A 12,864-nucleotide genomic window follows, 5' to 3' on the forward strand; every position below is an offset into this window, starting at 1 on the left:
TTATAACTGATATTTCGTTATAACTGGGTTCGTTATATCAAGGTTTGAGTGTATGCTGAAACGCCACATCAAAAGCTCCATACTTCAGAAGGCTAGATTGTGCTCCATAGTGTTTATGCTGTCTTAGCGTTAGTGACTTGTCAGATCGGCACTAACTTGAGCATTACGCAATATTAAAGTTCTCTATACTATATACCCTCAATAATTGTAACTTGAAGGAACCAGAAAAATATGTTCTATTTAAGAGGAGTTTCTTTTATCGAGAGATGACTAGGGGGTGCAGAATACAAGAATGAAAACAATCTTGTCAGAAGCACTTGTTCTATTTATTTCCGTTTACCACATTTTGAAACGTTCACAACCGATTTCAGACTTCATTGATCCTAGCCTATCTATTAACCTTATTAGCTACGTCTTGCATAAAAGCATACTTGCTCTAATTAAATGGCATACTACTTTCCTGCATACTGCAGTTGACTTCGACACTGTTGGCTGTGGGAGACCCGTCCCTGGATCTTCAGGTTTCACACATGTCAACAGACCACCTCATCACGTTTGCCCAGGGCAACACGCAAGCTTCAAGAAAAGTCATTCTCCCAGTTGTGAGAAAGTTCCTCAACACCCTTGGTGAGCCACAGCTCTGCACTTGTCCCACAACACACGGCAGCCCTTAGGTCACGAAGGAGGAATGCCCAAGTTGCACCCATTGCATGTAGAGTGATGACTGTACTGTTCCATTGATATATCTGCTGAAACTGCACGGCACGAACATTGGTTTTACGTCTATTGCTGTTCTTAAACAGTTCGCCTGCTTCTAAGCAATTGCTGCATGTTGTCACTGCTGAGGCAGCTTCCTAGTGATGCTACAGTTAAACCTGGATATAACGAAATTGGTAAATTTTTGAAAAACTTTTTTTAAAGAGGATTTTGTAATGTGCTGGTTTGGTAGGAAAATTCCCAAAATAAATGCACAAATTAAACAAAAGGGGGACTGAAGGCAGAGCTTACCCAAAATACAAATCTAGCAGTAAATAATTGCGTTATTATTGCGATAGCAAAGGTTTCTGCCGTCGCCGCCATGTTCCGTAACAAGTGTAAATTGATAACATGCCCCGCGCACCAAAACTTCCACGAGCAAGTAAAGGTGTGCGAGAGCTGCTGAAGCCGAGATAAAAGAAGTCAGCCCTTCTCTATCGCCTGGAAGGGGCATATGATAACATTTCTCGCGTGTTAGAACTGCCGTCAAAGGCTCGAACAAAAAGGAAACCATCCATCTTGATTGAGCATCGTGAAAAACTCGGGGAGGCGAGGGGGGGGGGGGGGGGGGGACTGTCGCTCGAGTAGCAACAATAAACTTTGATTTTAAGGGAGGTCGCGATCGCTGGCGCGCGTGCTATCTTGGCAAGTATCAGTGCACTTTCAACGCGAAGAGACTGCGTGAAAAGACCGCTTCTCCTGGGAGCGTTTGTATTTGCACACACCAGCATTTGTAGGAGTTCTGCGATATCGGATCCAAAAGAGTTGGTTGCCAGCTGTACTTCGTATAACATTAGAATTTGTTGCTCTCGCATTCATTGAATTGCATTCAATGCGCCTTTGTGTTGCCAGAGCTAATCAGCTAATCGCGAAGGCTACGGTTCCTCAAACTAGCGGCGTAAACGCCAACGCCTGTCGAGTCGAAATCCAAAGATCCGTTGTTGTCGCTGTGGTCTCGAAGAGTTTCCATCAACGCCTAATCTGACATCCCCTCGGTAGTGTCGACACGGTTGCCCGCATTTAAAAAAAAAAGAAGAGTCAAAGCTCAATGTTGTCGGGGGCCACACCATGCGCGCAATGCACGCGCGCATGGCAGCAAAAACGAAGAGGGAACAACACGGATACAGCGGAGAACTATTTGGTAATGTGCCCTCCATATGCAGTGTGGCCCCACATACGTGATGCTAACTAAATCTGTGGTACTGCCAACGCAAAAGTTTTTTTCTTTGTTTTTTTCATCTTTTTTCGTTTTTGGTTTGGAGGGAGGGGGAGCACATCCACGCATGCGCCCGCGGCAACAAGAACGGTGGCAACACCGGCCCGTGGCCCGCATGCTCACCCGCGTGCAACAACGAGCGCTCGTTCTCGCCTGGTTGTCCCTGGGACCGCGAACGCGCCATGCACGCCGCCGCTGCTTTGCACTTTGTCAGCGGCGGGGTACTTGCGAAAGATGCATGCTCGTACCAAAATGACAAAATCCGGGGCAAAATTTCTAGACTGTCTGTGGGGAAAATTCGTTATATCAAGGTTGTCTCTCGCTGTTACATTGTTACGCAGAGGTCGCAAATACGTGTGCTTCTGTGGAGCAACAGCGAGGAAGAGGAAAACTTTGTTATATCGAATAATTTGTTATATGGAGGTTCATTGTAAGCGGATTTAACTACAATGAAATGAGCTGTGCTCAAATGTTTCAGGAAAGGGAAGCACTGTAGTTTATTTTGAACATGGTACTTTTCACTTGCAACCTAGTGCACTAGCCAAGTGTGCCTCTACATAATTGTTGAAATGTAGCCTTTGGAAACTGCATTGACACATGGAACACCCATCCTACTGTGTGCCATGGTGAACAAGGCACTTGTACACTAACACTGAAGAATTCACTACTTTATAAAAATTCGTAAATTGAGTAAAACGCATGTTCCAAAAATCTAAAAAACTTGTGCAAAGGGCTGTGGTTCTCTAGATATGCAACGTGAAAGTAGTGTCTTGAGTAAGTTTTACCATGTGAGACATTGTTCATGCTGTTTGCAGCAGTATGTTCGCTGGTGGGTTTTGTGAACTTACTTGGCTGACCACTCTATAGATGCTTTTGTATGTTAACATATACATTCATCTACCAACTCTCTGCGACCCTTCGTGGTAGTCTAGTGGTTAGAGTGCTCTATTGCTAATCGAAAGGTGGCAGTGGTGGCTGCATTACGATGGAGACAAAATTCTTGATGCCCATGTGCTTAGATTTAGGCGCGTGTTAAAAAATCCTAGTGGGCGAAATTTCTGGAGCCCTCCACTGTGGTGTCCCTCATAATTGTAATCCACTGTGGTGTCCCTCATACTAGCCTAGCAGTTAATGTAACTGCTAACTCTGTGCTTGATTGAGAAGCCTTTGTTTTGCACAAGTGTTGATTTTCGTTTACTCGTGTACACACGAAATGCAGAAATGATTTTATCGGACAGCCACTCAAGTAATGTGTGGAGAAAATACAAGTGCATTAACTTCTAGTGACACTAGGAAGCAGGATGTTTGTTTAGGGCTTGGAATTTTTATGAACACTGCTATAATTTGGTAAGCCAAGAAGATTGATGCACTTAATTGTCAATTCCCGAATTCATGGCAAAAGGCCAGTACCACACTTACGTAAGCTACATTTGTTAGAGCATCTTTAGTGGAAAAGATCTAAAGCATCCAAAGGGGAGCATGTAAAGCAGACAGATAATGCTACTGTTTTATGAAGATTTTTGTGAAACTTGCACAAATTAGGATGATTCATGTGTCAAAGCAGCTTGGGATACTCTAATTCTGCTCCTTTTTTAGTGTATTAATAGCTGCGATTCACAAAACTTATTTTTGAAGAGCAGAGTTGAAAGTCATATGGACGAGCTATCTACCAACATTTTTCTATTTTGAACTGTTTTCTTTTTTTAGTGGTGATTGCTGTGCTAACTGCATCTTAGTTTATTCTCTTAATCAAATTTAATCAAAATTGGGCAGTAGTTTCTAAGAAAAGAATTTATAAACTCTGACTTATTTGGATAGGAGTTTCCTAGCGATAGCTGCGTTTTGAAAGGTGTAGGCTTGTCCAATTGAAAGTTAGCACTTTTACCGTTCTCATTGCTTCATCTACCTGCCTGTGCCTAATTCCATCCTTACAGCTGTACCATTTCTCAACAAATGCAGCATGCCAACTAGAAACTAGCAGCACTGAGCATGCAAATTATACTACACGCATGGCTGGCTGTTCTGTTATCTAACAAATGCACAACTTTCATTCTCAAGCATCTTGAAGCTGGACACCTATGTTTTCTTTACCTCAAACAAGGGCAAAAACAAAAACGTCTTGCTTTGTTTCACAGTCTCATCTCCACGATCACCAAGACCATTACTGTCAAGTCTCTTCTTCGTTTGGCTACCACAACATCGCCCGTTCAGTTCTTTGTGTACTCATCCGCTAGGCAGAAAAACTACTTTGAAAAAGGTTTTGCCAGTTGTAGATTGTAACACAGTTCACCTGCGAAACTATTCACGTAATTTACGTTATACAAGGGTTAGAACTTGCTTTAGAAGTAAGTTTATTCCTTTGAGCATAACTATATTCAATTTTATGGTCTGGGAAATGCATAGCTTTTCTATTCACTGCAATATGGGTAACAGCCATTGAGGCAGTTCTTCCAGCTAAGCAATTTCTAATAAAGCTGGGACGTAAACATCATGCTTGAAGTTTAGACGGCACAAATGTGATAATGCCATGCAGTTCCAAAAACAAGAGAAGGAAGTGTTAACAAAAAGTAAAGTCGGAAATAAGAGGCATTGATGAGAAGCATTAGAGATGCTATTAAAATGAGCACTGTGTTCCTTATGTTTTATAGAACCGTACTGATGCACTGAGCTGCGACATTTCATGCAAAATAAAGCAAAAGTGAACCTCTTTCATGTCTTGTTTTTATTTGCCTTGCACAACTTCTGTTGCTTGCTTCAAACACACTTCCAGAGTGCACATTAGAGTGGCACATGCCCTCAAAGCTGAAAGTCTGCACTATTTACTGTAACATAAAATGTATAAAAGGAAAAGGAGCAGATTTGATTGCAGAATTCAGTGCAGGGGTCGCGAGCACCCAACCATAATGCACCATCATTTCTAACGTACGCCAAATTTTCTTAATTTATGCAGTTATAAATGATGAATGAAACTCTTTTGGTTGTTCATTCTCTAATTTTTCATGATAGAAGATAGTATAGTGTAACGGCGATTTCATCAGACCTTAGTAACAAAGGTTATTCCACACTAGCTGCAGTGGACTGGGTGGTATAGTCCAATATGTGTCCAAGAGGTCAAGGACGTGTTACCTGAGCAAAAACATTGCGCACGAAATTTTATCAATGCTTTACGATTTGAATGAAAGGAAAGACTCTCGCGTTGCGTAAGTATTAATATTCTGAGACTGTCAGTGGTTGGGCTGTGTTACTGGGGAGGGTCAGTAACCGACACCATGCCGCTTCGTAGTTCTTGCTATTTTTTACACATGTGCTGCTGTTCTAATGGTGTGATACGTGACACTTCTGCTGAGATCACATGCACTTGAGCTGTTGCGGTGCAAATCGATTGATTGATAAATTCTTTTATTGGGAAAAGGAAGTGATAAATTCTTTTATTGGGAAAAGGAAGGACCAAAGGTCGCTGATGTGAAAATAAAATCTCATGTACCGGGCACAGTTTACTGTTGCTGTTTGGATGCCTGTTCACCGACCACTGTGATCAACATAGGGAATCTGATCTTCAGATCCGTCTGGAATTTTGCGTACTGCATTCCTAAACACATTTCTGCACCCAAGGAACTTCACGAGCAGGCCAAAAACTATCATTCGTCTCACAGCAGCTGCAATATTTAGATAAGATTCCAGAAGCTTTGTTGCCAGAGGCAGTAGATTGTTCCTATTGAAGTTCTGGTTTCATGTTCGAAATGCGAGCTTTACGTGCTTGAACTTTGCATTTCCAGCACATTCTTTCAATAAAAATCCTGCATTAGATATGAGTAAAATCTAGTGAAACGATACTAGCCAAGTTGACAAAGAATGAGAAGATGGGGACTAGTGTCTCTCAGTTTCAACAATCGCTTCCCACATGTGCATTATTCGGGTGAGTAAAAAGATTTGCTGCGTCGTGAGCGTAAGTTTCAAAATAACAAAAAAGAAGATCTAGCTTTAACATTACGACTTGAGTTACCCATAGACTTCAATTATCTGTTAGTGTGCAGAATATTACAGATCGATTGCAGCATTAGTGCCATTGTATGCTGTGAACGTCTGCGAGTCTGAAGCCCCTCTACGGGAGTCATTTGTGCAACATTCATGGAATTCTGTACTAGGCAGCAAAAAATGTACATGAGCACATGCTCTGCTACCGAGAATGAACACATAATCTGATAAAAAAAAGGAATTGGGAATAACTGCGGGCTACTGCAACCTGTTCAAATCTTTTACGAGACAGCCATTATTTTTTCTCATCAGTGCTGTGTCCAATTGCCCAGTGACTTTAGGAGCACACAGAATTAGATCGCAGATATATCTTAGGCATGTGCTCTTGTATGGCTCAGCAGCAACAATTGTTAATACCATAAGTAACAAAAACACTGCGCTGTTATTTAGTTGCATATTATATTACTAGGTTAGGTCATCAAATGTTTGCTTAATATTTGTTTGTGTTTAATGGTGTTAATGCTGATGATCCTGAGGTATGAGGCAGCATTACAGCGACATTTGATAGTCGTTAGCTGACTTTTTCGTGGGCTAGTGTATCAGGGTAGGAAAAACAAATTTGAAAGTGTTGTGCAAACTGAAGTAATGCACTACTGAATTGCATAAAGTGAAAGCTCATTAAATTGGTAGCTGACTGCACTTTTGCTGCCATTCCTGCTGCTACAGTCGAGCCCCTTTATAAGAGACATTCATATAAGATACACATGGGTATAGACATTAGTGTGCCTGCAGTAAAATACGATTTGATATGAAAATGCATGTAGGGTCCCCTGCTCATAAGAAACATCTCATATAAAAGACAAGAATTACTGCCTAGAGCATGCCACTTTTAAAGGGTTTCAAGTTTTGCACAAATATCAAGTGTGGTTGTGTGCAAAACTATCCTGTTTCAGCATGTGGCTCTGGTTGTACTTCAGGCCCGTTGTAAGTAGACACACAGAGAATTAAGAAAAAAAAGCAGCCTAAATGTACTCTGAGCTGCTGTTAGAGCTGAGAATGCTTCATAAATACTGCTCTGTTGAAAAAATTTATTCTTCAATGAGGTTCAGTGATTGAGGTAGCATTTCATGGTCTAAAAAAATGTCAGTTTGATTTTTCTACAAAGCTGAGCAGCTCCACGAAATCACGGACAAACATGATGAGAGCACAGGTGTACCTGTTAGTATGCGCACCTCAGATGTCATTAAATGACTGCATAGACATCAAAAGAAATTAAAGAGGTTTATGCTGTATGAATCAGGGTATTGAATGCCACTGAATTTGTGCATTGTTTGCAAATGTTTTTTTTTCTTTTCATTTTTACATCATTTCTTCCACTACCCATTTGGAAACGTACAGTGTGATATTCATATGTCCACAGGATGACACTATATCCATAAGGATGATTACGTGGTATGCTCCTACAATAGGAGGACCATATTTTCACTAAAATCGCAGTGGGGGAAAGTAACAGCAATGAGAAACATGTAGTGCAAATCTGCTCTATTTGAAATAAACTATTTAATTTTCAAAATTTTCAGTTCGCTGTTGCACCACATTCTCGCTGTCTCATTGCCTTTGCGCAGACGACAACATCCTCCCCAAGATGAATGAGCATTGCCCCCAGACAAATGGCACTCTCAGCGTAAACAATCAGCCTTGTGCACCAACAACGTAAGTGAAATGTCGCAACTACAGTTTCACAACGTGTAAACTGCATCTATGCTACTCATTATTTGGCTTCTCATTGAGATATTGCTAGATATTACATAACAAACACGGGCACGAAGAATGTTTCAAAGCAGTGCTTATACTTATAATGTTGATCTGTGTCTGCTGCGGTGGAGCAGTGGTCACGGTGCTCAGCTGCTAACCCGAAGGTTGTAGGTTTGATCCTGGCCATGGTGGTTGAATTTCAATGGGGGTGAAACGGTAGAGGCCATGTAACTTTCCAATTACATACTCATTTTCGCAAAAAGCTTCTACGTTCTGTCTAATTTCCAAGGAACCATGGTCTCTTGAATTGAAGCTCGAAGCCCTGTTATATGGGAGCCTACTATGGGTGTGCGAATATTTGAAATTTCGGATATTTTTCTAATAGTGCTTGCTGTTTGGCTCGCTCTGGAATTTTACTGTTCGAACTATTCAAACTTCTGAAAGAAAAGTATAGTCAATATCAAATTAGCAGTGGCCCCTTCAGGTTTTCTATATGCTTCACCCCATCTCATTTTTGTATTGCGACAAAGCTGTATTTCAGGTTCCACTATGGTCGCAAATGTGCTGTCTCAAGATAATGTTTGTTCTCGCATAGAGATGATAGATGTGGCATAGGTGGGGGCTCAATACTGTTTTGGACCTGATATTCTGGCAGGAAGTCTGCAGATGCCAAAACTTTTTAGTATCCAAAATTTCAGGTGGTCTTTTATGTGCTTGACGTCTGTGAGGCAGGCAGGAAGGGAGTACACTCTTGTCAGCCACATCAGTTGGGCTTCCATAAAAGTTGAAAGAGGAGGAGAGGCTGGAGAAACAGTATCATTATCTTTCACGTGTGTGGTGTTGCCAGTAACACTTTGGTTCCACCGGATCATTGCATAACTCCAATACGGCCTCTGCATTGACTTATTCTCTGCATTGACACCACCCTACCAGCGCTTCATCGACCGAGCCAAAAAAACAAAAACACTGTCTTGTTGCTGTGTAGTAAGAAATTGTGTGAGAATCCTCTTAGACATTTTTTTTTTCGTTCTTCACTTTCACTTCAAAGTATTCGAAAAATATTCTATTTAATTCACACCTAACCTTCAATATTTGAATTAGCTTTGCACCTGAAATGTTCTCTTTCACACAGCTTTATAGCTTGCACATCGTTATGGTAACATTGTGCAATGTTAGCTTCAAAATCCAAAGACGTGCCGCAGTTTCACAAATACATTCAGGAAAAGTTGCTCCTCTTTACCAAGTGAAGGGTAAATAACACGAATGATTTGTTGACCCTACAATAAGCAGTTGCTAGTGACACTTTCAATTAATGTGCCTTGCAGTAGGTGTAAAATACCAGCTTGTGAATTGCCCAGGGTCATTGGTAAAGTGGGATCATTTCAATATTAGGCAGCACCACTTTTCATGTTGTTAAAAAAATGGAAGTCGGTATCTTATATGGTTGTCTGGATGATCAAGCGAAGATGAGGTCGAAGTGACTGAATATGTGATCAGGCAGCTTGCTGTGCAAGTGTTTGAGGGTTCAATAAAAGGCATTATATGATGGTCAGTAAGTGTACACTTCCACAAGTGCAGTGAAGCACCGATCGTAGCTTTGAAGTTGGGAAGCTTTGTTCTGTGTGTATAACGTTCAGGAGCTTATAGGAGCTTTTGTTGCATTAGGGTAGTAGTTTCTTGTGTGTTGGTGTACAGTGAATGTAATTTTTTTATTCCAGAACTTGTGCTCGTACCACGAAATAGTAAGCATTGCCGAGTGCTGCATCAACTTACACATCCTAGAATTCAAGGAATAAAAGTTTTGTGCTACATGCGTTGATACTTGACGCTGTGTCATGGCTGGTGATGATGTGTGATGTCACGCTTGACCCACCACAGCAGTTGATGTCTTAAGAACTGTCTCATGCGGTTCATGATACAAGGGACAACGAAGGTGCTCTTTTATTGAAGTGTCTGTGTGCTATCGAAATGAAAAGCAGGATTATAAAGAAATGCTTATGAATAAGCATTCATTTAATTAACATTTAATATTAACATTTAACATAAATTAACATTTAATTAACATTTAACATGTAATATAGCAAAAAACTGGTGCATATGTTTATAATGCCAACAATATTATTGGTAAATTTTTCTGAAAACTTTTTTTACAATGTGTTGATAATTTGGGGCTTGAATGTTACCTTGGACATAGCCAAAGCCTTTCATACCAGAGGTGTCTTTGAAGAAATTCAGAGTATAATGTAATTATAATACAGGCTGAGGAATATATTTGCACCTTAATAATGAGATCAAGTTTAGGGCTTTAATGAAAAAATCACTCTGGTTTAGAATTTCGAGATGGTATGCTCATGTGGGAATATGGCGGGGGCAATATCAATACTCATATGTGTGAAAACTACAGCCATTAGTTGCTGTGATGCTTAGAAGCTCTTAACGTATGTAAAGAAATAACAGCCAACTTTTGTACATTTCAAATCAGTTCAAAAAAGAAACGGCAACTTTTTTTTTTTGTAATTGGAAGTTTGCGCTGGAATCGTGGATCTCCTAGCTTCATTGTGATCGCTGTTTTTTATGTACTGCAGAAATTTTAGGTGACATTTTTCAAAATCCCAGGCAATTTTCATAGCTTAAAGGGGCCCTTTAAGCTATGACTCGTGGTTACTTGACACTCGTGGTTACTTGACATACATTTTCAAGTAACCACGAAATAAATTCACTGGAAGAGCTGATTGCCTGACGAATTCAATGCCTCGAAAATTTCAAGAATCCGTCCCGTGCGAGTGGAGTTACCAAGATTTGTCGTATGCTGCAATTGCATTCTCTATTCTTTCGTCCCAACGAAAGCGCTGGAAGCTAAAGAGGGAGGGATGGCAGGGGCAAAGAAAAACGTCACGCGCGTCGCGTGACTTTAAGGACTTTTTTTTTTTTGCAATGCACGGGTTTTTCAGTGTGATTGCGTGCTCATGCGTGGACATGTCGCTTTAACAACCAAGGATGCCATGTTTAAATCAGCCAATGGCTGATAGATGGGCCTTTTACGAGTGATTTTTGGGTGTCTTCCGTGATTTTTTGAGAGAAGAGAAAGCAATTTTTAGCTGGCTTTGATCATTTATTATGAGTTCCAGGCCGTGTGCTGCGCTATAATATTTGGCTCGCGTGTTGTCGAGAGCCTCTTCTACCAATCGGCGGCATTTTCTGATCATGCTCAAAAAGTGTTTCAGGGCCCCTTTAAGTCATTTCGTAGTGCCTGTTGATAGCAAGACTAGCATGGATCAGAAAGAAAAATTACGAAATTGTAGTTATATGTTGGAACCACCCTGTGTGTTTTGGCAAGTACTGCAAGAAAAAAAAAAACACACTGGCTCTAGCTTCTTCCCATCTGTACTGGCCACAAGTCGCGTGTACATATCCTATACATTTGCCATTCATTTATTTCATTTCAGCGTGAGCAGTCCTGAAGACACTGCGTTACGGGACCCCCCTTTCTCACCTTCTGATTCTTCAAACAGCATGTCTGAAACTGCAAAAGATGGGTAATAACATTATTTCTTTGTGTTAATTACTTGTTTGTTTTCTGTTCACTTTAATGTCATGAGATTATGGCAGTGCATGGCTGATGCAGTGCACACTATCAACTTAGCAGCAATTGTGGCAGTAAGATGCCCTAGCAATTACAAAAAGATAGCCGATATGGCGCATATACTTTGGAAGTGCGAGTGCGGTGTTTGCCGCCACTACTCGGACGAGCGTGAGTGTACCCCAGGACAACTGGCTGAGCGGTGGCGAAGCGCCCTTCTCAGCCCACGAGCAGTGGACCAAATCTGGGCTGTCCAGCGAGCCAGGGCTATCGCCGAGGACATCGCACGATGCTCTACATATGACGGCTCCTGGAGGCCTAGCCCGGGCCAGTGATTCCTCATTGGATCTTTAATAAAGTTTATTACCTACTAATGTGCGAATTCTCGAGATCACAACTGTCATATCGTACCATAATTAGCAGATCAGTTGTAATACAAAATTAAGGTGAGCAAATCGGTTCCTAATAATACTGAATTAGTTTCCGAGCATTGCGTGTGCCTGCACCGTGTATTTAATTCTGGAATTAAACTGTTACATAGAACAGTTCATTTTAAGGTCAACCTGCATTTCTAACAAGGTTTTGGTGTATCTATTTGATGTCTTTGATGAGAGTAGCTAATGTTTTAGTTGAGACAACCTAAGTTCAGGGAAGGAAATTAAAAAAAGTAGGTAAAGTGCTTAGTACTAAGAAGTTGAGAAGTGAAAGCTAAGGGAACCTCATTCATTCATTTTATTACCTCAGATGTCCCTGGTTGGGATATTACATGAGGGAGTGGGTGATAGAAAGGCTATAAATATAGCGGTTGTTATAGTGAAATGGTTTCAATGAGCCGCTTGGGTGTCGATGATGGTGGCGACATGTCATTCGAGTCTCGGGCTGTGTGCAGAAAAAACGATTGGTGAATAGTGGCAATATGGGCTTTCAGTGGATAGACTTCGTCACTGTGACTGCTACGGGGAAATGCGGTGGGCTTTTTGATGTATGGCCTATCTAAAAGCAAAAAAGGGAAGAATTTATGATAAATGTTAGGGCGTGCGATTTTGTGGCACTTAGCCAGATTGGAAAATTGACTCTGGTTTCCCCCTTGAGTCATCTGCAAGTTGCAGTGCAATGTGCAATTGTCTTGGTTTAGCAGCTGACAATCAGCAGGGTTTCTTGCAGAGGCACAGAAAAAGTGAACGATGAAGGCTTCACTGCAGCAGTTGATGCTGACGTACCGAGTCCAGCTGCCTTCCTCTATCGAGCCCAGACTGTGGACTTCCCCGACAGTCCACACCTGAGGTCTGCTCAGAGGAAAACTGTGAGCACACTCCCAACTTTTGTTTAAAAGTGATCATTTGTTTTATTTACTTCTAAGCTTTCTTTCCTTTCTTTTATTGAGTTAATTGGCATGAAAGAAAACTATTAAATTGGTCTGGGAAAATAATTCTTAGAACCTTGAGGTGCACTGAATTTGGTCCAAATATTGTGTAGAGAGCACTGGTGATATTGCGTTGAAAATTCAGTTTGCGTTGGAAATGGAAAGTTCTAGGCTGGGCTAGTCTAGCATGAATGAAATGAATTGGCGCAGCTTGCAGTA

General features: G+C 41.2%; 1 protein-coding gene across 5 annotated transcripts in view; it reads left to right on the top strand.

The window, feature by feature from the left end:
- Positions 1-12,864, top strand: part of LOC119172245 (uncharacterized) — a 42,583-nt gene that overhangs the window by 12,142 nt on the left and 17,577 nt on the right. For 4 of the 5 annotated variants that reach the window (XM_037423284.2, XM_037423281.2, XM_037423283.2 and 1 more), the window contains exons 9-12: positions 474-627; positions 7,573-7,660; positions 11,149-11,238; positions 12,435-12,585. In XM_037423284.2, coding sequence (XP_037279181.2) covers positions 474-627; positions 7,573-7,660; positions 11,149-11,238; positions 12,435-12,585 — 483 coding nt within the window. The remainder of the gene's footprint in view (positions 1-473; positions 628-7,572; positions 7,661-11,148; positions 11,239-12,434; positions 12,586-12,864) is intronic. The other variant, XM_037423282.2, reaches the window with a different exon arrangement.

Source organism: Rhipicephalus microplus, chromosome 4, assembly GCF_043290135.1.
Source record: "Rhipicephalus microplus isolate Deutch F79 chromosome 4, USDA_Rmic, whole genome shotgun sequence".
Lineage (NCBI taxonomy): Eukaryota > Metazoa > Arthropoda > Arachnida > Ixodida > Ixodidae > Rhipicephalus > Rhipicephalus microplus.